The sequence below is a fragment of the Stereum hirsutum genome, assembly GCF_000264905.1.
Source record: "Stereum hirsutum FP-91666 SS1 unplaced genomic scaffold STEHIscaffold_7, whole genome shotgun sequence".
Lineage (NCBI taxonomy): Eukaryota > Fungi > Basidiomycota > Agaricomycetes > Russulales > Stereaceae > Stereum > Stereum hirsutum.
In genome coordinates, this window is record NW_006763137.1 from 1,477,612 (window position 1) to 1,500,185 (window position 22,574).

At 49.7% G+C, this 22,574-nt stretch overlaps 6 protein-coding genes across 6 annotated transcripts; 2 read left to right on the top strand and 4 right to left on the bottom strand.

Annotated features, from left to right (window-relative positions):
• Positions 1-5,780: 5,780 nt before the first annotated feature.
• Positions 5,781-6,683, top strand: STEHIDRAFT_111206 (uncharacterized protein; the record flags this gene model as incomplete). Its single annotated transcript, XM_007304342.1, has 4 exons — positions 5,781-6,206; positions 6,274-6,393; positions 6,451-6,549; positions 6,627-6,683. The coding sequence occupies 4 exons, from the start codon at positions 5,781-5,783 to the stop codon at positions 6,681-6,683; spliced, it is 702 nt and encodes a 233-aa protein (XP_007304404.1).
• Positions 6,684-7,406: 723 nt separating this feature from the next.
• On the bottom strand, positions 7,407-9,785 carry STEHIDRAFT_121625 (DUF914-domain-containing protein). The gene is made up of 13 exons (XM_007304343.1): positions 9,445-9,785; positions 9,346-9,392; positions 9,239-9,286; positions 9,135-9,184; positions 9,035-9,078; positions 8,901-8,973; positions 8,695-8,827; positions 8,479-8,628; positions 8,388-8,414; positions 8,229-8,333; positions 8,148-8,161; positions 8,002-8,083; positions 7,407-7,874 (listed from the first exon to the last, which is right to left on the bottom strand). Exons 1-13 carry the CDS (start codon positions 9,744-9,746, stop codon positions 7,783-7,785), a joined length of 1,167 nt encoding a protein of 388 aa, XP_007304405.1. The 5' UTR covers positions 9,747-9,785; the 3' UTR covers positions 7,407-7,782.
• Positions 9,786-10,263: 478 nt separating this feature from the next.
• STEHIDRAFT_147259 (uncharacterized protein) lies at positions 10,264-10,926 on the bottom strand (the record flags this gene model as incomplete). Its single annotated transcript, XM_007304344.1, has 1 exon — positions 10,264-10,926. The coding sequence occupies one exon, from the start codon at positions 10,924-10,926 to the stop codon at positions 10,294-10,296; it is 633 nt and encodes a 210-aa protein (XP_007304406.1). The 3' UTR covers positions 10,264-10,293.
• A 238-nt stretch (positions 10,927-11,164) lies between these two features.
• Positions 11,165-13,171, bottom strand: STEHIDRAFT_168688 (FAD/NAD-P-binding domain-containing protein; the record flags this gene model as incomplete). The annotated part of the gene is made up of 10 exons (XM_007304345.1): positions 11,165-11,398; positions 11,481-11,591; positions 11,686-11,928; positions 12,025-12,060; positions 12,134-12,299; positions 12,378-12,554; positions 12,617-12,657; positions 12,717-12,850; positions 12,916-12,952; positions 13,055-13,171. 10 exons carry the CDS (start codon positions 13,169-13,171, stop codon positions 11,165-11,167), a joined length of 1,296 nt encoding a protein of 431 aa, XP_007304407.1.
• A 1,161-nt stretch (positions 13,172-14,332) lies between these two features.
• On the top strand, positions 14,333-16,495 carry STEHIDRAFT_79390 (uncharacterized protein). Its single transcript, XM_007303994.1, has 4 exons — positions 14,333-14,437; positions 14,489-14,741; positions 14,795-15,309; positions 15,369-16,495. The coding sequence occupies exons 2-4, from the start codon at positions 14,582-14,584 to the stop codon at positions 16,353-16,355; spliced, it is 1,662 nt and encodes a 553-aa protein (XP_007304056.1). The 5' UTR covers positions 14,333-14,437; positions 14,489-14,581; the 3' UTR covers positions 16,356-16,495.
• An 82-nt stretch (positions 16,496-16,577) lies between these two features.
• STEHIDRAFT_97552 (glycoside hydrolase family 35 protein) lies at positions 16,578-21,605 on the bottom strand (the record flags this gene model as incomplete). Its single annotated transcript, XM_007304346.1, has 31 exons — positions 16,578-16,893; positions 16,964-16,993; positions 17,063-17,187; positions 17,273-17,455; positions 17,521-17,618; positions 17,689-17,705; positions 17,774-17,783; positions 17,843-18,075; positions 18,145-18,200; positions 18,262-18,328; positions 18,391-18,572; positions 18,629-18,692; positions 18,749-19,057; positions 19,114-19,131; positions 19,194-19,358; positions 19,413-19,563; positions 19,619-19,672; positions 19,732-19,812; positions 19,880-19,902; positions 19,955-19,979; positions 20,035-20,061; positions 20,130-20,196; positions 20,255-20,363; positions 20,420-20,484; positions 20,556-20,575; positions 20,631-20,723; positions 20,777-20,785; positions 20,849-20,917; positions 20,971-21,060; positions 21,120-21,136; positions 21,193-21,605. The coding sequence occupies 31 exons, from the start codon at positions 21,603-21,605 to the stop codon at positions 16,692-16,694; spliced, it is 3,072 nt and encodes a 1,023-aa protein (XP_007304408.1). The 3' UTR covers positions 16,578-16,691.
• Positions 21,606-22,574: the final 969 nt, after the last annotated feature.

Below are 22,574 nucleotides of genomic sequence, written 5' to 3' on the forward strand. Positions count from 1 at the left end.
GCTCCATCGAAGCGATGCATCTCTTGGAGTGTCCATGCTGCATGCGGCCTCCGGGAACCTCTCAAGCTTGATCGGGTCCCAAGAGACCATCAACATCGGCGGGAGGTCCACAATTCACCTCCGTATCATGGTTCGTCATTCGCTCCTACGGACTTACGGAACTCACAGGAAGTTATCACTTGCAGTGGCCCGGATATCTTCCACAGAACTATCAGATTCAACTCAGGGGTCAAACAGGGTCACACAATTTTATCACCGCCGAGAGGTTCATTGCAAGTGTGGGTCGGGCATTGAGCAGATTCTTTGACGTACGTCGTTGTCCATGTTGTTTCCCCCCCAGAAACCGCCGGATTGACACGCAGAACGATATTAGACTTGCACGCAAACTACCCCCGTATTGTATCCACATTGGAGGATAGGCTCACAAGGAGGGATCACAAAGAATGAAGTGATAATCGTTGGACTTTTCCACGTCTCGGCTGGCTCTTTCCAACTCTGCTTGCAGCTTGAGAACAGAATCGTTCCCGGATAACACGATGCCTGAGCGGACCGGACACTTGATGAATGTAGGATACGACACAACTTACTTATGCCAGGACTATGGATCTTTATGTATGACATTTTCCGCCGATCGTCATCTTTTTAGGCTTCTGTCAAGGACATCATCTGATTAGTAATATGCGTATACTGCTTCTCCATTCTGTTCTGTTCTGTTCTGTTCTGTTCCGAATTGTGGCTACATGTGTTTCTCCTTACTGACTTTAATCCGATACGGCGTTGCGCTTACGGGTTGACTCCATCTCCATGATTGGTTTGCGGCACGCGGCCCTTTACCATTCAGTAAAGTCACCATGTGTCAGCTTCGCTCGCTGGTAATGGCATACGAACCTTGTACGAACCTGAATCTGACAGTGCGCCACGACCACGGACCCGTAGCAGCTAGATCACCTGTAAACCCTCTTTTCTGCTATCTCTAGAGTGTTCGTTACACTACTACTGTAATAGGCCCTTCCATCAATCATGTACATTACATTAGCTTTGTTTTGGACACGCGCCACCTATTACTGGACTGGGCCACATAAAGGATTGAAAGTCCGCCTTCTCCGCTTTTTCTCCGCGGATGCGCGACTTCTTTACCTTTTGACACCATTGATCGAAGGCATCCCTAGCCAGCCCTTCTGCTAACTGTACGAGGTGGCACAGCGTCCTGAACATTAGCATCGCATATAGGTGCGCCACTTGTCTTATTCCCCAATGTCTAAATTCGCATCGTGCGGCCACGTACTTAGGTACCATATCAGCACAAGGTCCTGGACATGTTCACGGACACCGACGCAAAAGCCTATTAGAAGTATGCGCTGGGACGTAGCCTCACAAACATGAAACATGCAAACCTCCGTAATTGATGATGGTATGAGAGCTAAGAATGCAGGCTGTAGGACATTTCCTGGCCTTTTGATACGGTTATAGACGAGGTCGTCTTCTCAAGAATGACGCTGTATGTTTGCCATGACGACTCTAGCCCGAAGCCCATGGTCGTGATATGCAGCAATGTATCATTCGATGTCGTGAGCCGATTTTTAATGTCGACCCGACTGCCATTGGGCGAAGAACTCTATTATTTTATCCAGAGAAATCTGCATGTTGCCGCGGAACAGATCCTGCAACACATCATTGATGCCAACGGGATCATCACCGTGACTGAGGCTCTGCCAAGCCTCGACACCATACTGCCAGTGCCCCATGAAACTGATATCGACAGGGCTCGTGTGTCACGATTTTTTTAGTTTCTTCTTGAGCCGCACAATACTCAGCCATCCCTGCGTCTTGCGACTAATCAGCTCCAAGCCACGGATACATGTGCATTTACGTTGTCTCCCTATTGCGACCAACCGTTTTGATGGGAATTCTTTTGCATTGACTTTCAACGTACCGCATCCTGCTGTTATGTGCCGTGGCATGATGCAAAATCCGACGGGGAACGTGGTGATTTTCTTCGAGATCGAACGCGTGTGGTGATGCTTTGATCCATAACAGACCCTCCAGCTCAGGAGATTACTTTCATTGTTCCATTTTTGGTGGGAGTGAGCCAGTCGTGGGATCTGGGGTGAGATCTAGCTCAGTCGGCATCCAAGTACCCCTCTGTTGGATTGAACCCCCGTTCCTTTTCTTTACAGGTGGTTCCATTCGAATTCCGCGATGAGAGAGGAAATAGCCACTCCAGGCCAGCATCTCTTTCGTGAGTGGCGTTAGTGCGGTGGAGCGAATGGCGTCAATAGCTATGGAGACGGCGACCAGCACTTTCGCTAGAGTATCTAACTCCCATGATGGCGCATTCTCGTTCTCGTTATGTCAAATGTCGACACGATTGGTGGCGTAAGCTGCCTTCGATTCAGATATAGACCATCTTCGTCCTTGTGCTTCGACCGTTGGAAGAAAACTATACCGCTCTCATGAGCCTCATAGGGTTTGGACGCGCACCCCTCGTGGGCATGCGCTTTGTCTTCTGATCGTCCCCTTTCATATCCAGGATGGTCCCCTTGATTATCCCACTTTGATTTTGTCCTGCCATCAGTCTTGCCTACAGGCTTGAAGGCAGAAGCAATGGTGCGTGCACCGTCTTTGATTTTATTGCATTTTTAACACCGTTGACCTACTTTTTTCAGTCAACGGCAAACGTTGCAGCTACCGGTAGCGATTCCCACTCTTCAATTCTCATTTCCGGCTGCCTAAGTCGCAGTTTTGGATCTAACAAAGCTCGGTCTCTATTAATCGCACTTCTGAAGGCGGACATCACAACTTTCCCCATACGCCATAATCACGTATCACGTTGTTTCTTTCTTCCTGCAAACGCCATCCGCCCAGGCAGCCGCCCTTGTCTCATTGACATAGAGACTACATATCACACTGGCTCCATAGTTCCACAGAACCTGTGGACGCCTTTGAGTCAGACCGTTCGTCGCAGACACGTTGAGCGTGCAAGACTCTACCTTCCAGGAATATTTCGTTTCGCGGATGGGACTGTCGGTGTCAATATCATCGATGCTTTGGCAGGAAACTATGGAGGATTAACGACGCGAGATGAGGAGGTCGACATTGGCGGCAGGGTTACCATCTACCTCAGAATTTCAGTATGTCCCCCTTGTACGCTATGATTATACCACTCGAGTGATAGGACATGATCACCAGTGGCCTGGCTACGCAGATACAGAAGAACAGCTTCAGCTCAAGAAGCCCAAAGCCCACACGCCTATCACTGCAGGCAAGCTATTGAACTTCGTTGGACGAGCTTTATCCCGGTTCTTTGAGGTCGGTGAATTACCTATTTTGGTTTACACTATGTATTGACGAGAAGAGCACAGCGTGCCAGTCATGAAGCCCAGATCTCTAATTTTTCTTGGCGAATTGGAGGTCATGGCGGCATCGTGCCCGATGATGTAGTCATTATTGGCCTTGTCCACGTTTCGTCGGGATCTTTGCAGCCACTTCTACAGCTCACTAGCAGGGTCATCTCTCCACAATGAACTTCTTACAAGCCACATGAGAGTGTATCTTTGTGCGTGGAGGTCATACAGATGGTTCTCCATTCACCTCGATGATCATTATTCTGTTCGCGCGACAGTTCCTGTAGGCACCTTACCTTAGTAGTGATTACATTTGATTTGTATATAATTCTAAAGAAACATTTCCTTTCCTATTCGATGAGACTGCTATCATCCTATGCAAGGCTCTCCACTGGTTCTCCGGGTTGTAAGATGACGGGTTTCCTGTAGTTTCCTAGAACTAGTAACGCCACCCGGCCACAAAGATTAGGACCCGGCATTCGCCGAATGCCAGTGCCTCTCAAGTCGCCCCGCTGCCAGCAACTCAACTCCAGCTTGTATCATCTCAAACTAGATTTGGACGTGCTCGAGGACCTACATTAGAAGAGTCTTAGGTATATCTCATTAAGCGAAACCCGTTCAAGGTCTCTGTCTATTGATAAACTATTGGTTCTAGATGAATGCGTCCGGCGGTGTAGGCTACACCCCGCTGCTCGGAGAAGTGTATAAATCCGTGCTGTCCCTCGATCCTCCTATCTCATTCAATACAGTTCCTTAGACTTGGTCAGAGCTTCGCAACAGCGCATGACTCAAGAGTCAAGACTCCCTCATCCCACGCATGTTCAATGTACACATCGTGCGTGATCACCACGCCGAAGCTACCACCCAAAACAGTATCTGAGGACAACTTCGGGGCTGTCGCATTGTCCGCAGTCCTTGCCTGCAGGTTTCTGAAACTATCAGTATTATTTGATTCGATGGGTTTGCCGGGGAAGTTCCCATCGAATGCTTCTGCACCTTGTTTCCGCCCCCTTCTGATGCGCCAGAATCCGTAGACGAGCTTATGATGCGGATTGGCTATGATAGGGTACGTTTTTCTCACCGATTCGATGGGTGTTGTATGCACTCTAGCCTGCTGGACCAGATACCACAAGGACGGGGCGCTCCAGTGCGCAATATTTGGACCGCCCAGCTGCAACCTTTTGATAAGGTTTGCTTTTATTGCGAAAGTGCTCTTTTTGTTGACAAAGGTCTGATCCAAGAACGTCACGGACCACCCCCAAGCCCAGGATATCTGGGGTACCGGGTATCACGGTGAGTACGATGGTCTCGATGGCTGGATGGTCTCGAGACGGAGCAAAGTGACTGGTTCAGATTCGTCAACAGATATCCGCACTGTCACTATTATAACGTCCGCGCAATCATCTTCCTTTTTCATGCGCGCCTCGTCGAGGCAGTATTTTTCCGATCTTCTCCCCGAAAAGACCTTGCTATACAGTATCGTACGACACCCTTAACGTTCCTGCACGAGGATGAAATACGCGACAGTCCCATCTTTCGGCAGGGATGCCGCCGATCTTCCTGGCTTTCCCATAGGTGATCTTCCAAGGATTCTCTCAAGGTTTGAATCTCGGATGTAGCGATACCATCTTGAAGGTACCCAGGGACGATGTTCGTGAAATGTCCCTGCCATCTGGGCACAAGAGTTGCCCATTTCCTTCGACGGAGCCGGGGTGGGACGTTGTTCTAGTAATACTTCTGAGAAGATGTCCTCGCCGCAGGAATGGAACACATCTTGCATCGTGGGCGGTCTTCAAGAAGTGCTCGGGCTTGGTTACGCGAGGTAATATCCAAATCCCTGAACCGTTTTGATGCTTCATTGAACGGCTTCTTTTCACAAGAGGGAAAGGAAGCCTCGGCACGGGATGATGCAGCCCAGGATATCTATATTCTCTCTACTAATAATTTCGGATGATGCCTCTACTAGGTATTTGGAGAGCTTAATCGAGTGATGTAGTCATTCTCTCAAAGTTCACACCGCTGCCGCACCTTATGACATGACCTGTCCAGGGAGTTCATTGAACCTTGCTTTTTCCTCACGCTCACCCCGGGCGATGACCGTTGTTCTGGTTACATCGAATTCTTACTCGGTTTCAGAAATTGCTTGACTGTAGACGGTAATCCATTATTGTCCCGATGGCAGCCGATATCATAAACGATCCTAGGACAGATCACCAGCCTATCATCCTATTTTTATTATGAGGGACAGTCCGAGGAGGTGTTACTCAGGACCGATATGCAGGACGCCATATAAATTTTGTTGGTGTTGCCAATCACCTTTTCTGTCATCAGTCTGCGCCCTCCTTTCCTGTCAGTCGCATTGTTCATTTCTTCTCGGTGGCCTTGTCGTGACCCTTCTGACTTTTCCCTTTAATTGTCTACGAAGTCTAGGGCAACATGGACCCCAGCACCGACCTATTCGCCCAGTCTTATACGTCGCGGACGCTCACAACATCTCAAGCCCGATATCTTTTGCAAAAGATCCTCAAAGCTCCGTCACCCAGTGCCGTTGACATCCAGTATGACCCTTTCGAACTTTCGTTCTTCCTTGTCCAACCTCCATGGCGCGTGGACTTCAACGCTGAAGCCGACCCTACGCGAGGCCCGGTTGTTCCGCAGAGGCTCTGGTCTCCCCAAAGTCCCACACGTCGCCAACAACACGTTGACGAAGGCGTCCTCACCTTGCCCCTCATCTTCGTCGACTTTTCCTGGACGGTGGGGGTTTCGGTTGCAGACGCTATAACTGGCAACTGTCCGAACCTTCGTGGACTTCGTGATGAGGTCCACTTCGGCGAAAGGAAGACTATCACCCTTCGTATTCTGGTATGTTTACTATCACAGTCGTCGTATGAAGTTCAAAGGCGATGCTTAGTATGCACGCGGTGCGCAGTGGCCTGGATATCAGGAATCTACCTCTCAATTCCAACTTCGCCACCAATCCAGTGAAAGGCCTATTACAGTCTGTGACCTCGTTGGTCTCGTGGGGCGAGCACTTGACAGATTCTTCAACGTACGTCAGAACTATAATGAATCCAGAGCTGCTCTTATCTTGTGCGCGAAATTATAGACTGCTGAGCATGAAATCCAATTGTCTGCTCATGAATGGAGAATTGGACGTCACGGAGGGATCGTAAAGGAGGACGTCATTATTATTGGCGTCGTTCATGTTTCTGATGGAACTCTGCAGGCATGACTTGCTCTTCCCTGTCCGATTGCGCTGGCTGATCATACTTGTGGCAACAGGTCCTCATGCAATTGGCCCACCCAAGGCTCTCTACGCAGCCGCCCGGTCCCGAATGAGCCTTTGCCTGACCCGAGGCGCTAGCGCCTTCTCGTTGGATGTCTACAAAAGTAGTCATGCAGATCTCCCAAAATAATATCTTTGATCCTATAGCCTTTCTGGAGGAGAGTTCACATGGCCTTCGTGGCCCCTAGTCGTACCATCTTGCCTATATCGTTACCTCGTACGCTCTATCATGTATTGTTCTCAACGCTACTCGCGCAGGTCGCGCTCCTCCTCTATCCAACAGTCTAGTAATCCCGAGTAGTTCAACCACATCTGGCGCCACAGAGCCGGTTTGCATTCTTTGCAAGCGCCACGCTGTCCGAGCTTCGGCCCTGGTCGACTCACCGAGTACATAAGCCAATGAACTTTCTGGCCCGCACCGCAACTATGGGTATGAGAGCCGGCGGAAGTCCACCTCCGAGAGTCCCTCGCCCCCGAATAGGGGCACATCATGTTCAATTTCGTGGTCAGCGGCTCTGCAGAACGGTCGATGAACTTACTGCCGAACGCAGTCGAATTGTCGAGCGCTTAAGCTCGAGCATGAGATCTTGAGGGGGACGGAGAACGGCACGGATCTTGAGCGCTAAGAACGATGTGTGAGGACTCCCCTCTTCCATACTTTGGTGGAAAATCTTGATTACTTACGGATTCGGGAGAGCCTCGAAGCCTCGAAGCCCACGGCCGGGGATACCTGAAGTAGCGTCAAATGTGTGAGCGAACATCGTCCCTGACCGGTTTGCATCATAAAGTCAATTGCGTAGCGCCATCCGCTCTGCACTCGTGCACCATGTGTAAGCTACAGATAAATCCCAAAATATTAAGAAGAACACAGTGCTGGTGGAAGGGAAAAGCAAACACCGCCACCACACCAAACCAACAGAGCAACAGAAGAATTAATAATACAACCAACGTCTTCATCGTCATCAACAGCGGCTAACCGAATCCATAGGGGTGTGATAGTGGGATAGAGTGAAGAATAGCTTTTCGTGCAGGTAGGGAGGAGAAAGCAAGAGCAGAGTAGAAAGTGCGACTATAAGGCGTGTACAACCGTAGACTTCTCGTGGTGGCGAATGAGACATCGTAGACGAAGGATGAGGAGCGATGGATTCGCTTCTAAACAGTAGCGATAGCGGAAGGGTCTGAAGGTTCCCCGCGCCTGTTGACGTACGAAGGCGCTTGAATGTCGATCTTACCTTGTTCCTCGGCTGTGTGTGAAGATGGATGTGGTGTTGTGTGTGACAATCGATAAAATAGTGCAATCGGAAGATGATTTGATCAGTATCAATGTGGCGTGAACAAATAGTGGAGAGAGCAATAAGGCACGAAACTTACGAGTCGAACGCCAGAAGTATACCACGAGACCGACGATGACGACGACGAACGAGGGGAAGTAGAGCCAGTATGGGCTGTAGTGCTGTATAAGAGGAGATCAATGTCAGTCGGACAATATCACTGAAAAATGGCGGCTGTCGACATACGAAGAGGAAGAGACCTGTGTGAGGCGATAGATTTCGATGAGTATCATAAATTTGGGGAAATAATAGGTCTGATAGGCGTACCGAAGAGAAGACCGTAGAAGTCGCTTGTGAGCAAGCTGATGTTGTAGTACGTCGATGACGCGAGGCGGTATAGCAACGGTGCAACGGTGTACAGAATGAACATAGCTAAAAGGAAATAAATTGGTCACCATGCCACATGAGAAGGAACGAGAAACATACCCGAAGTATAAGCGACGAGAAGACCAACTGCATAGGCGAAGGGCAATTTAATGAGATCAAATGCCGGTGATTAAAAGTGAAAGGAGCGTACTATTCATGCCGGACCAGGTAGCCAACTTCATGACTTCGTGTTCCAGCCCCGCTGCTTGGATTCCATTGATGATCATACCCCACATTCCAAGTTGACCCACAACTTCGTAAAGAGGCGATCGGCGCACGAAGAACTCTTCTGTCGCATTGGCTGTGGTAGATCAAGTCAGTCAAAGTGATAGTTGAAGGTGAGGCGAATGGGAAAGGGGAAACGCACTGAATCCGTAGAGTGTGGCGCCGACAATCATGAAAGCGTCGCCCTTGCCCTTGCTCAGGGCAGGGTAGTCCTTGTCCGTGATTTCGTCGGAGGCCACGAGGAGACCCAAGCCAAGAACACAGATCAGGATACCCTAGAGTACGAGAGAGCAGTCAATCGGAGTGAGAATTGTAGTTGAAAACCCATTCAGGAGTGGGCGAACGTACAATCACTTGAGTCCAATGGTATTTCGGACGCATGTACAGCCAGGCAAAAAACATACACGTAGGAATGGCCCATCTATCGTCCGGTTAAATCATTTAGTTGCTAGTGGGCGCGGTTAAAGACAAGGGGTACATACGCATCAAGCAACATGCAGGAGAGTAAGTTGGTGTAGTTGTAAGCCTGGCAGGGTGTTGTCAACACACAAAACAAATCAGCGCAGGAACTGAGTTACCAACCTTCACTACGAGGAAATTGCCTTCGACGTCGCAAGCAGCCAGGATAATGTCTGAACACACAACGTGAGAATCAGAGTATACAGGCACACCCAAAAGGTACGTACACTTCCAGCTGTCCTTGTAGAGCATCTTGAACCAGCCCTTGAAGCCATCTTGATAGCGGCCTCAGTAAATCTCTAAATTCTCCATGCAAACACCAAAGGAAGCTCACATTTGTAGATCGTGTAGGGGGTGTACGTGATGAACAGGGAGAAGTATCTGATAGATAAATTAGCCGCAGGACGTAGACTAGAACAAGTTGAATACGCACAAAAACCACGTCTGGGTGGTAGGGAGTGACCAGTTCCGATCCACCAGCTCCGTCGTAGTGACGTTTGTGCAGGTAATGCACAGTGACACGACCTGTCCCGCCAACAGACTGAGAATGAACCGCTGAGTCCAAACGCTCCGGAATCTCCTCCAGCAACTCGAGACAAAAGCGCCCGGAGAGTGATACTCAATCGGTGGCCGATATTCTTCCTGCTCCGAGAGGTGGCTGTCGACATAGTCAAGCTGAGGTCCCTCAGTCGTAGGATCAACCTCGCTTTTGTTGTCTGGCTTGAAAGACGACATAGTGCTTGACCTGTGCGAGCGCGAAGGGGATGATGGTGGTCCGTGGAAAGGAACGACGAAGAAGCAGGAGACCTCGCGGTCAAGTACTTCAATTGACCGGTGTTGTGGCGCACTGAGAGAAAAATTGGAATGATCGCCACTTGGTCCGGCTCCACAGCCAGGCACAATCTCACGATCTTATCTCCTTTTCGGGTAACAAGCAGATCTCCGAACGCTTTGAACGCACCGAATATATCCGCTCATTTTCTCTCGATTTTACTCCCTCTTGCTCTTTGCCACATATCGATTTTTATTACTTGCACAACATTGGGCACAATATTAAGAGTCTATGTTCATCAGGAACCGGTGTATATATACCAAGCGCGCAATGTCCCTTGATCCGAAAACAGGCTCGTATGAACGTGGGTGACCCCTCAAGCTTCAATACAACATTGACAGAGTCTAGCACCAATTCTGCACCATGTCAAGATATACCAGATTAATTATACAAAATTAATCCCAAGAAAGATACATGCAGGCAACATTAACATACGCCCTTTCACGTCTCCTATGCTTCCAAGAACGCCACATCCCCATCCACACCTAACGCACTCAGTCGACTCTTCGCAATCTTCGCCACATCCTCCACCGCTCTTCGACACTCAGTCAGATACTCCTCATCTCCCTGCTTCACCTTTCCAATATCCTCCAGCCCGAAAGTCTTGTTCCCGACGCCGAGAACTTCCTGCATCTCCTGCATAACCTCCTTCCGGCTCCTTCCATTCACGAACGTGATGTATCTCAGGCCTTCAAACTTCCTCTCATACGCCTCATTCAATACCTTCAACCTCTCCAAAACCTCAGGCGGTGTCGCTCGCGCAGCCTGTTCACTTGCGCTCAAAGCCGAAAGATTGCTCACTTCACCGATCCGGGGATGAGCACCGACGAAAGATGCCTGGTCTTCGATCGACCATAATGAGATCGTATCCCGAGCGAAGTCAATGAGCGAGTTATATGTCAGAGGTGTAGGTCTTTCGGATGGTTGGTGCAGCTTTGGATGGAGTTCAGGGACGAGTTTCGTGAGGAGAATGGGTGAAGGTTCGAAGAGGGTGGATAACGCGGAGGTGAGGGCGTTGCGCTCGTCAGATACATCAGAGTTACCGACGATTTGAGAAAGAGAGGGCAATTTGGGATGCGACATAATGTGTGCTATATATATGATGTCTGTAGGTATAAACGCAGTGAAGTTTCGGAGAGAATGGAATTCTCGAGTCACCACGATCGCCTCGTTACAAATCAATCTTTCGCCACCTCCTTACGTATTGTGGCGAAACCCCGACATGAAAACTGCCACTGCGATACACATCTATAGCTACTCAGAATCACGAAGCAGAACCACACGAGGTCGAACAAGCACATCAGGTACAGTATCTCAGTGCCTAATAGGGCGCAAACGCCTTCTCCTCCCTCAACTTCGCCAACGCCTCGTCTACATCTCCTTGCAAATCATGATGCCAAATCTGCTCATACATGTTCGCAAAGTCCTTCCTGATGCCCTCTTTGGTGTATCCGGAGGGCCCGAAGGACTCGTAGATCCTGCCGGCTCGTGTGCTGCTTTGTAGGACGAAGGTGGCACGGGGAACACGAAGACGGCTATAGGCTTGGAAGACGGCCTGTGGTAGGAAAATCGCCATACGTAAGGGAAGTTACAGTGGTAAATCAGTGGTGGGAGATAAATTCAGAAGCAATTCGTACCTCGATGTTGGAGAGATTAGTCTCGGGGTGCGTAAGAAGTTGAGTCAGAACATAGGTATCCTCGATACCCTGTCCAACTCCCGACCCCAGATGTGGCAACATCGCATGAGCCTGTATCAACGAATATAATCCATCAAATCATTAACCCAACTCTGCCGACCCCTGGACAATCGACGGAAGATTCAGAATAGAGGAGGAAACTTACGGAATCACCAATCAACACCACCCTCCCCTTGGCATAACTCTCCAGGGGCGGGTTCATATTATGAATCGACCACTTGGCCGGCTCTTTGATACATTCCAGAATCTTCTTCGCGTCGTCGCTCCAGTCTGAGTAGGCAGCGATGAGCTCCTGTTGGGGAACTTGTTCGACCCAGGGGGCGTGTGGCGGGAGGGAAGTGGCACCGATGGGGATAGTGTTATCAGAGACGAAGGCGACGACATTGAGCTACAGAGGCGGGCAAAGTACGAGGAGGGATAGGAAGAGGAAGATTTGATGAGAAGGTGTTTGTATACACAGTCATCAGAGGTGAAAAGGACGTACAATCCTCTCTTGTTTGATCGGGAAGGTGATGAAGTGCTATTGTGGCGCAGGCATAATTCTAGTTAGGACGGTAGTCTCGGGACAAGATAGATTCCAATCGAATATTTACCTTATTGTAGCCAGTCCAGACTAGCGGATCGGGCGATACCTCCATCTTCACACCTTTCTTCTTCAATTCCTCCATAGGGATCAATCCACGATACGCGACCGTGTTCGTGTACTGCAAAGACTTCTTCGCCGTCTCTTCGCCGACAACAGCCGCGCGGACGACACTCCTGCATTCAAAAATAATCATGGTCAGTGACAGTTTCCCCCATAGACGGTACGGTATTCTACTCTGAAAGATGACTGACTTGATTCCATCCGCGCCGATGACTACATCAGTCTCGTGGGTCGTCCCATCCGTGAAATGGAGGACAGTGCGGGAGGCGTTAACAGTGGAGGGAGTAACGGAGATGCAGCGTTTGTTGAAGTGTTCCGTAACGAGTTTCTTGTCCAGGAACTTTGCAAGTGCGTCGAGAAGTCCGGCCCTGAAAGGCATTAGACGGGTTAGTATGCCCTGAATTGTGCAGGAACTCGAGGAGAGACACACCGATGCACACCAAGGGCAATGTCATCGTCTCGAGCAGGGTACTAGAATTCAAGGTTTGCCAATGAGCTGTGAACTAGTGCAAGGTAACTGGGACACATACGTGGTAGATGAAGTCGTTGTTGTCTGTTCCGTAAATGAAGTTGAAAGTCTTCATGTCCGCGGCGGACTCGTCCGAGCAAGCAATGATCTCGTCGAGAACACCAAAAGATTTCAAGACTCGGACCGCATTTGGGCCTGTGCAATACATAACATCGTCAGATCCATCCACCAAAAAAACCAGCTTAGGCCAGGCTACGCACCGAGCGCAACACCAGCACCGACTTCGCCATATTGCGCCTATAGCAAGCAAGACATCGTCGCACATTCAAAAATCAGCAACCTGCTGATATAAAGGCTCGAACGGTTGAAAATATATGAGGAAGTGGATCCCGTGCTCACCGCAGCCTCGAATACGTCGACCTTTATGCCAGCCTTGTTTAGAGCAATGGCGCAGAGCAAGCCACAAATGCCGCCGCCGACAATGGAGATGGAAAACTTGGTGTTGTCGCTGGACATATTGAATGAAGCAGAAGATCAAGGGGTTGTCGTAAACTCAGAAGTGTGAGTAACTGAAGAAGGAGAAGAAGCGTATGTCGAGATGTCTGTCGATTCGTGAAGCTTTGAGTGGTCCTTTATAGTTGTGTTTCGAGAAGCATACACGAAAACTCCCGAGTGAGCACAAGCATTCCGATTGTGCGTCATAGCAGTCAGATTGATCATCGTCGTGTTGGCGAGTTGACGATACCTCCGAGGTGTGCAACACAACGAGCAGTCGTCCGGAGTGAGCAACCCCGAGACCTTGCAGCTAGCAGGATTCGATAGCGTTGATCTATGAGTACGTTCAGAGGTCGTGAATAAGCCAGCTGAGTTGATGGGTATTTTGAGTTAATGGTAGGGTCACCCTGACCGTTACAAGCTGACGATTGTCCAGATATCAAGTTGGGCGAACGAATCATGCTTCATGGGTCGGACTAACTTGGGGCCAGGGAACGGCGCACAATCGTTTTGGCAAAGCGAAGGCGGTCCAAACGGCATACGTGGTCCTAGGCTTTATGATGAACACTGTAGCGAGTGGTCGACGCTGTACCATCGTGGTTGTCGGTGAACGAAATAAGGGAATGAGTACACAGACGCTGTTCCAAAATTAGTGTGGCGGCCCAACTCTGGCCCGGCTCACTGCACGCTACTGTGGCACTCCTTCTGTTAGAACCCAGACGCCAACTCCGGTTGTTTTCTTCGTGTATAGACGGGTTTGGCGGTGACAATGTTAGTGTCATAGCAATTAGTGAAGACGGCAATCCTCATGCGATAGTGGACGCACTCAATTAATAATATTAATGAACACAGTGGATAAACCACGTCGCCCGCCTTCAAGTTCAGCTACAGTACTTATTGCTCGTGCGAGAGCCCAATTGAAATCTCTGTCTACTCTCGCCTTTGCGAGCTCGAGACTATCAACTTCGTTCAAACTGAAGCTTGAACAATGAGCAGAGCCATGGTGTCGCTGAGCCATATTGCCGGTCCGATGACATAAGCCCCTAACAAAGCCTGCCTTCCGCTCCTCCGCCACATTCAACATTCATGCTGCTCTAGTCACCGCATCGTACAACTATGACTGCGGTCAAGTCCAAAGTCATCTTGTTATTCTACTACAGATCGGCTAGGCAGGCGTCTCTTAGCAGGTATACGGCAGAGATCTCAGACAAGGACACCATTTCGGATTTGGCGAAGCAAGTTGCGAGCGAGGAGGGCGTGAAGAGACATCAAGTCGTGCTATGGAAGGTTAGTCGTTTATTGTTCTGATTTTCTTACATCTTCTGACGCACCGAAAAGCCAAAGATAAATGTGAAGACTGGTGCCGAGCTACAGTATCAGCTGCAGGAGCACAATAACGACCTCGCAGAGTTCTGTGAGAACGCAACGGACATGGACATCGAATTTACAGTATACGAGCTTCTAAGGGCCACCAAGAGCACTTGGAGTACATCTCGCACGACCCTCGTTGTCGAGATTCGTCCTCTGACAGCAGCGAAGAGCGCGACAGACAGAGAGGACGAGGATGATGTCCTTTCAGAGCTAAAGAAGGGTAATTTTCCATTTTTCATCTCGCTAGTCGGCATGTGCTCACGCGATGTACAGATTACAAACGCACTATCGATGCTGCACGCAAGAGAAAGTCACCATCAGTAACCACAAAGTCAACGAACTACAGTGACCTGCAGCGAGAAGCTCCCGTTCTTGACGGTCGTTATCCTGCTGGTTATGGCCCAACTGCGGCCCCCCCAGTCGAACTCTACCATCCTGTATTTGCACGATTTCTCGCAAATGCCAGCAAGGCCGACCTTGATGTGCCGGACGACGTCGTACGGCAGACAGCCAGAATCATGGAGGCTGCTTCACTTATCGTCACACACGAAGCCTACTGTGAACGTAGCATACGCCGCCTTCTTGCCGACCTTTTGGGCTATGGGGTCAACCAGATTGCGAACCATCATAAGACTTCAGTGAATCACATAGCAGCTATCTCTCGAGACAAGCAACCCGCTGAACTAGCCGCCTTGGTCATCGCGGAGGAGAAATCTGAACTGGGATGGTTGGGTGATCCATCTGTGGAAGGTCCTCTGTCATATCTGGCATTCTGGTCTGATTCAAGCGTGCGTGGGGTCTCAGTTCAGTCTATTCCGACTATTTTCTCTCTTACTGTCCTCACCAGCGCGACCGACTTCGCGACCTGAGCTGCTGCCCCTCGTTCGTCGTTGGCATCGCTGGGCCTTGGCTCGTCATTCTAGGCTGCGTGTGTACGTCTAGCGTCATCGCCCAGAGACTCACGGACTACATGTGGATTGGCAACAGTCGTGTCATTGACGATGCGATTCCTTTACGCCTTGCTCGACGATTCTACGCCCTTCGCCTTGCCGTTAACGAGCTCCGGGATTACTATATTGCTCTGTCTATCGACATAGACAGGAGCCTTCGCTTCTTTCCGTCTGTGATGTCTTACACGAAGAACAATGCGACCTTCAATTTCCGATACGTGAAGCCACTCGAGTCCGACAAGGGGTGCGTGACGTTCCTTGCCGATCAGCTTCCACTGGCCCGCGACACAGAAGGAGGGGCCCCGGTGAACGAAGAGGAGCAGCAGGAACACAGCCAAAGCCTGGGACGGGATGAGGACGATTTCAAGGACGATGACAATGACGAGAGCGAGGACGGAAGACGGGTAGTCGTCAAGTTCGTGGAGCGATATGGCAGGGAAGCGCACAGGGTCCTAGCCTCACACGGACTGGCGCCAAAACTCTTCTTCTACGGCCCGATCTCAAAGGATTCCACATTATGTTATGGCGACCGTCGCTTGGTGGTGATGGAGTATATCGAGGGCGAGTCCCTGTACGATGCATATGTTCGAAAGGGAAAGCCCGTGCCCAAGAAGGTGCGCGAAAGGATCCACGATACCATCAAGATCCTTCAAGGACAGGAAGTGCCTCTTGTCCATGGCGATATTCGGGAGACGAACATCATAATCGAGAACCGTCCAGGCAGACCGGAGGACCGTCTGAAGATCATCGACTTCGACTGGGCAGGAGAGGAAAATGTGGTAAGATATCCGCTGCATCTTGCGATCGCTGGGCGACCCGACGGCGTCGAGGACTATGGGCTTATCAAGTGCGAACATGATACGAAGATGGTGGAGAAGCTGTAGTTGATGATGAAGCTTGCGGTGCGCGCTGTGTTTGTCCTGGTCTGTGATTTCGCAATCAGGGCTTGCATGTTTTTGTTGTTGTTGTTGAATTTATCCTCGTGAAGGAAGTTTCTTCTCTGTTTATTATTATTTTACTTACCCCTGGTCTCATGTTTTGTTTGGCGGTAACAATGTTAGTGTCGTAGCAATCAGTGAAGACGGCAATGCAGTCATGCGACAGTGGATGCACTCAATCAATAATATGAACATAGTGGACAATAAACCACATCGCCTGCCTTCACCTCAACTTCAGCTAGTAGTCCAACATTCTTTTAAATAAACCCATACAAGTGCACTTCACATGGGTGAAACGAGCAAGTCTGTCGGCCTCGAAGCAACCTGCTCCTCATAATCTGGCGCGAGATCGTTATCGACCAAATTCAAGGCGGTAGAGAACGTTCCATCCGTGACAAGCTCGACGCCGGCCAACGATGCTCCAGAGGCGTCTAAGCTCCATAAAGAGAGCGCGAGCGTATTCGTGGACGAACGCTTCAATATTCTATGGACAGAGTAGAGTCAGCATGGTCTTGGGATACAGTAGGACTCCCCAAATAGAAGTCGAGACTTACCCGGAAGGGAGAACGAACATCGTTTGGGGACTATGAGGGAGACATACAAATTCGCTTCCTCAGGAATGTCCTACGAACGGATAGAATGGGATTACTTACCCAAAGTTGTTGATATACTTGCCAAGCTGATACCCGTTCAAGTAGATCTGAACGCGGTAGTTCTGTGTGATATCACTAGGCGAGATCGACAAACGCACGGGGGCATCTACGTCTGATGCTAATGGCTATCCAAAGTACGTGTGTGGATACAACATTCAGAGTCTCGAGAACCAAATCTATGGTCTTAAATATAACTGAATTTGAACGCACCATGTCGAACGTTGTCCTGAAGAAGTTCACGCCTGCCGTAGAGACCCCTCCACTGGCCAGCGGCGTACCCGTGGACCATTTAGAGTCGTCGAAGCCTGGCAGGTGGGCACCAATCCTCTCCGCGTATAAACCCCCTTCGTTGAGGTATCCCCTGACGCTGTCTGGAGCGTTGGCGGCACCTCCCTGTAATGATAATGAGAAGCTTGAGTCCCACGACTACGAGCGTACAAGGATGGAGTGAGACCGACAAGATTTCCTTGAAGCTTCCAAGAGGTGAAGGTGGCATTGCTGCCTGGACCAGTGATAGTTGCGAGCCGGATTCCACGAGGCTCTTTGCCACTGTTGGCTGGAGGAGCATGCAAGTTTTCCGTCAGTATGTACTACAGAGTTAAACGCCGACATTTCGGATCACTCACTGCTTGTCTCCACGATACTGTTTGATGATTTCAGCCAAACGGCGGTAAGGTCTAGTAAACTTTCGTCATGGTTAAACAGACGTACCCCATGTGGTCTATCGCAGATAATTGTTTGAACAGAGATATGATCATAAGTAGAGTATCCTTCACACACCTTGAAGCACAACAAGCACATTGTCCTCTTCCGCCACGAGTGTACCATTGGGAATGCTCCATGTATTCACGGTCTCGCTCACAGTGATGTTGCCTTGACTCGATCCAAGGAACACACCATTCAGGAATGCAGAGTACCCGAACCAGAAACCACCCATGACGCGAAGGTTGACCGTAGTCTCGGACCCAGATGCATTGAAGTGACCACGCCAGATCAGATTGCCACCGTAGAACCTAGACGAAAGTGTCCGCGATTATGAGCATGTGAGGGAGTCATCCGTACTGGGTAGTAAAATACTATACCCGTATTGCTGCGAGTAGAGAACTTCAGGCCCGGATAGAGGTGGTAAATTCGTGTACTGGAACCGGCGTCAACATGATGTCACGAGATAAATGTTTGAGTTATATCATAACACTCACATTAGTGGTCGTTTGATCAGCTGTAGTGAAATTCGAGTCATCGAAGTCTCTGGCTATTTCTGGGAGGCTGAAGTATGCATTATAGTTATCACGACGGTGAAACTTTATCCGAGGAGAGCATTCTCTTACCTTCCAGAGACTGTCCAAGGGCCCAAGGATGGCAGCGCCGGTGCAGATACACTCTCGAGGGTGGCAGTGAACGACCCGAGAGACGTTTTTGTGATGTCAACATTGTTGCCATTCCAAGTGAGCGCAGAAACTGAAGAGGGAGCAAAGAACTCCAGGCTAGTCGTTTCGTTAAGATCTCCGGTCTGAAAAAAGTAACAGTCATTAGAAGGAGGATGGCTTTCTATCATGATCGACGCACCAATGAAAGTGTAGGCCCTGAGACGCTGGCGTTTCGGACTAGATATGGACCATTAACAAGGACGCTGTTTTGAGCGTGAGTGTCAGCTTCTTAAGAATGACAGGAAGCCGAAGCGCCTACGTTTCATTCGATCCAACTGAGAAGAACTGTCCAAACGCTCCCGTACCCGGGATGACAGGTGCATGCCATGTTGTTGCTGTGTTCTTGTCCAACAACACGACAGTGATATTCGTCCCGTTCCCATTGATGCTGACGTATTGCGACCCTTGAAGCTCGTAGTTGAGGGTGAGAGTCCCGTTTGTAAACGTCGAAGTGACGTTTTGAGCGCTTGAGGCCACAGAAACGGAAGGCTGCGAAGCGAATTTGAAGGCTGTCTCTCCCAGTTCAGTGATACCAGCGTAGATGATAACAAAGTCCGTCCCATCGATGCTAAATATGTGATATGTTAAGGGTCCGAAAAAGAAGAGAAGGGAATGTGGGCCTACGTAGTCCAAGTCATGACCCTGTGCGGTGTGAGAGACATTCATAGTCAGAACAGATATAAGGAGAAGGTAAATTGTCTTACTCGGCGGTAGAGTACAATATCGTTGTCTTACTAGTACCGAAGACATAGTCTGTCACGAGAATCTTACTATCTCTCCCATTCAAAGTGATGGCTCCTTGACTGGGTACCAACATCGAACCATCGGATGTTGTGATATTTATTTGCGTCGTGGTCAAGGCCGTAGATCTGCAATATACCAATTCAGTGGTACGCCATGGCACAGAAGGACTATGTACGAACGTGCTGTCATTATGCCTAATAACATAGAATGCAGCTCCGGTGTCCAGATTTCTCACTTCGGAGGTATGTACCAAGGTGGACGTGGTGTAGTTTGTCCCGTTACTGATTTGAATGGCTCCAAGGAAGTCACGAGAGGCGCGTAGAAACAATCCTATGTCCAAGCTTCGGTCCGTCTAGTGGCACTCTCCACACCAGAGAATTCGTACCTTGAAGTCTCATCTCATTCATTTTCGGGGTTGTCACCCTGTTCTCGTTGATACCTAAGACAATATATTGAGATTCTCCGAGATAGTTAATACAGTCTTGACAAACGTCTCACCTGCACCATAATCATAGCTAGAGTACACCGTAGGTTCCCCAGTTTGGCCGACGTTGGTTCCTCCAAAGGTCATGTAGATACCTTGACATTAAAAAGTGGGAAACTTAGCCTTAGGAGAACCTGTGAACGAAAAATGGCATAATCCCACTCAATATAGTAGCGGTCTCCGCGCTGACAGGCATGTTAACCTCTAGTATTTAAAAGGCTAGAAGGCGAAACATACTAGTTCTCCTTGTAAAACACGGTCTCTGTGACGCTTATCAGCGAGCTTCTGATTGAAGAACCTCTAACGGTGTGACTCACCCATTTGTGCGTTGTATTGACCGATCTCTGAAATTACCAATTGAATAGAACTCTCAGTGTCAAGCGATGCTCAGAATATTGTCTCAAGAACGTACCGAGATTCTCGTATCCTGTGCCGTTCCTGGTTCCAGACGCCCAGCTCAGGAGGAAGCCCCCACCAAACTAGCTCAATGTGGTTCACAGTCAGAGAATGAAGGAGAATAGAAGGCCTTAAGCGCACCTCAGCTAGACACAACGGGTTGCTCGGAGCGACCGCTTTGTGCCCGGAGAGGTAGATAGTCTGGACCACTGCCCAGCTATGCCCGGTCGACTGAGGATAAGAATCTCCGCTGGGCGAAACAGAGCATGATTATGAGATTTCGAGAAGTCTCGACAAGCGACGCACCAATAGATATTCACTGTGCCATTGCCGCCTAGGTCAGGACTGAAGTTTCCTGTAGTGCCAGAATGCTGAAAATACGAAGAGAATTAACGGCTTGAATTTGAGTGAAAACATGTGTCCATGGCCTCCATGCACGTACCTGATCATTGAACGTCAAAGCTATGAGGCAGTCGTGAGAATCGAGCTTCAAGGATCATCAGCTGAAAATACGCACGAACAACAATGCCGTTCTCTCTGAACGTGTTGATCACGTCCTGCATGTAATCACTTCTTCCGGTGCCGGCGGTGAATTCATTCTCTGCCTGGACTGAATCATTGTCAGAGTAAGTGAGAGCGAGTCGAACGCGTATTGATACTCACCCAGGATGACTGGAAATGCGTTCAAAACGTTGTTAAAGTCTTGCTAGAGTACCTATAGTCAAAAGAACTCACTGTTCCCTCCGTTCGTGATCTGGTTTTGTGCTAAGATCTTCGAGACGGCAGTTATGTACGGTTTCCAGGCTATTGATCGTTTGAGTCAGTTCAAATATTGTCTGAGTAAGGTGGCCATATACCTTGGGTATAATTGACGTCGTCGGTCCTCAAGCTGCCAGGTACATTCGTTGCGACCCATCCCGGAAACCCTCCACCCGTGGTCTCCGCATCTGTCAACAGCAATTCATATCGACCAACTGCTCGCCATCCAATATCGAGGTGAACTCACTTATATACGGGCCAGGCCTACGTCGAGAGTATTAGTGCCCTACGACCAAAATCACGACGTTCCAAGGGCGCACCTCGCTATCATCCACAACCCCGCATCCGCTGCATCGCTAATGAACCTCTGCAAGTCTCTCGTCGTACCTTCCTGCCAATCGCCATTCGTTCCGTTTGTATCAGGAGTCGGAAAGTGCAGCGCCCAGTTCACGTAGAAAGACACGGTGTTGAACCCATTTGCCTTCACCTTCTGGAACACGTCGGCCCAGAGATCAGGATTCGGCTGACGCCAAGGGTGTATCTCAGCAGAAAGTATGAACACGCGTTGCCCGAGAATGGAGAGACTGTGGGGGTCCCAAGTAACTTCATCGGTCAACCCGGTAGAGTTACGGCGGTACAGAGAATGGTCGGAAGGATCCAGGTAGGATGACGCGCAGGCTAGTAGAGAGCTGTAGGCCAAGGTGACCAGAGCGAAGAAAACATGGAAGAACATGGCGTGCAGCCAAGTTGAGGAACGCCGACGTCAGTGCGCCGGTTTTATGTTGGGACGAGGGCGGTCGTTCCTCGGTGAGAAGTCATGGGACCGCGTCGGGCCCCGACGAGGACAGGCACCGAAATTGCACACAACAGAGCATGGTTGCAGCGGACCGAAATGAATATAGTATAAGATCGTCGAACAAAGATCGACAATGGCGATTTCGCCACGAGAGCATGCTTGCGATAGATACTGGTTTCTGCTGATTACCACCATGCCACAGAAACACTATTGGTGCTATCAACCATGAATACATGGAGGGGTCAGTGTTAGGTAGCATCCATCTCGCATTCGCGCGCCATACGTGCCAAGGATGGATAAAGAAAGAAGGACGACGGAACAGTGAAGATGCTCTCTTGTCGGACTCGGATGCGCGCGCTTCGCACCAGGTGACACGGTTGGTGACCTCGAGTCGCATGGGAGAAGGGAAAGAATCGGGCCGCCACGCGTCATCACCAACAAATGCTCGAGAAAGTCAGACCGGACTCGGTTGAGGATGCATCGATGAGTGTTGGCAGTTGATAAGTAACGAATTTGCTATGGAAGTGCAGGATGAGCACAACGAGGTACAGGTGGCAACCCAGTGGCACCGTGAGAAAGGAGGCTCTTCCGGATTGAACTTTGAAGGACGATGAGAACCATAATCGGACTGTAGCAAGCACAGGATCATGCTGGAGGGCTGAACCGGCGTCCTTCGGACTACAAGAGAGCAATAATACTCATCGACCACGTTAAGTATCGTGGGGTCAAAGCTTTGAAGGCTGTTCCCCAATCATCCCACGACGAGGCATACCGAAGTTGCAGACCAAGGATTGAAGGAGTTAAAGCCCCTGCTTCATAATAAGCGCCAGTGTGAACCACAATTCGAAGCAGAGACAAAAATAAAAGACTCACCAGATGACAGACTCTCTACCCAATCCAGCTGCA

Coding starts and splice junctions, on each gene's coding strand:
- STEHIDRAFT_121625 (XM_007304343.1), bottom strand. CDS start 9,746: ATGTCGTCTTTCAAGCCAGACAACAAAAGCGAGGTTGATCCTACGACT. Junction 9,393..9,444: donor ACCACCCAGACGTGGTTTTT/GTGCGTATTCAA, acceptor TTTATCTATCAG/ATACTTCTCCCTGTTCATCA. Junction 7,875..8,001: donor ATACTTCTGGCGTTCGACTC/GTAAGTTTCGTG, acceptor CTTCACACACAG/CCGAGGAACAAGGTAAGATC.
- STEHIDRAFT_79390 (XM_007303994.1), top strand. CDS start 14,582: ATGGACATCGAATTTACAGTATACGAGCTTCTAAGGGCCACCAAGAGC. Junction 14,742..14,794: donor CCTTTCAGAGCTAAAGAAGG/GTAATTTTCCAT, acceptor CGCGATGTACAG/ATTACAAACGCACTATCGAT. Junction 15,310..15,368: donor CATTCTGGTCTGATTCAAGC/GTGCGTGGGGTC, acceptor TGTCCTCACCAG/CGCGACCGACTTCGCGACCT.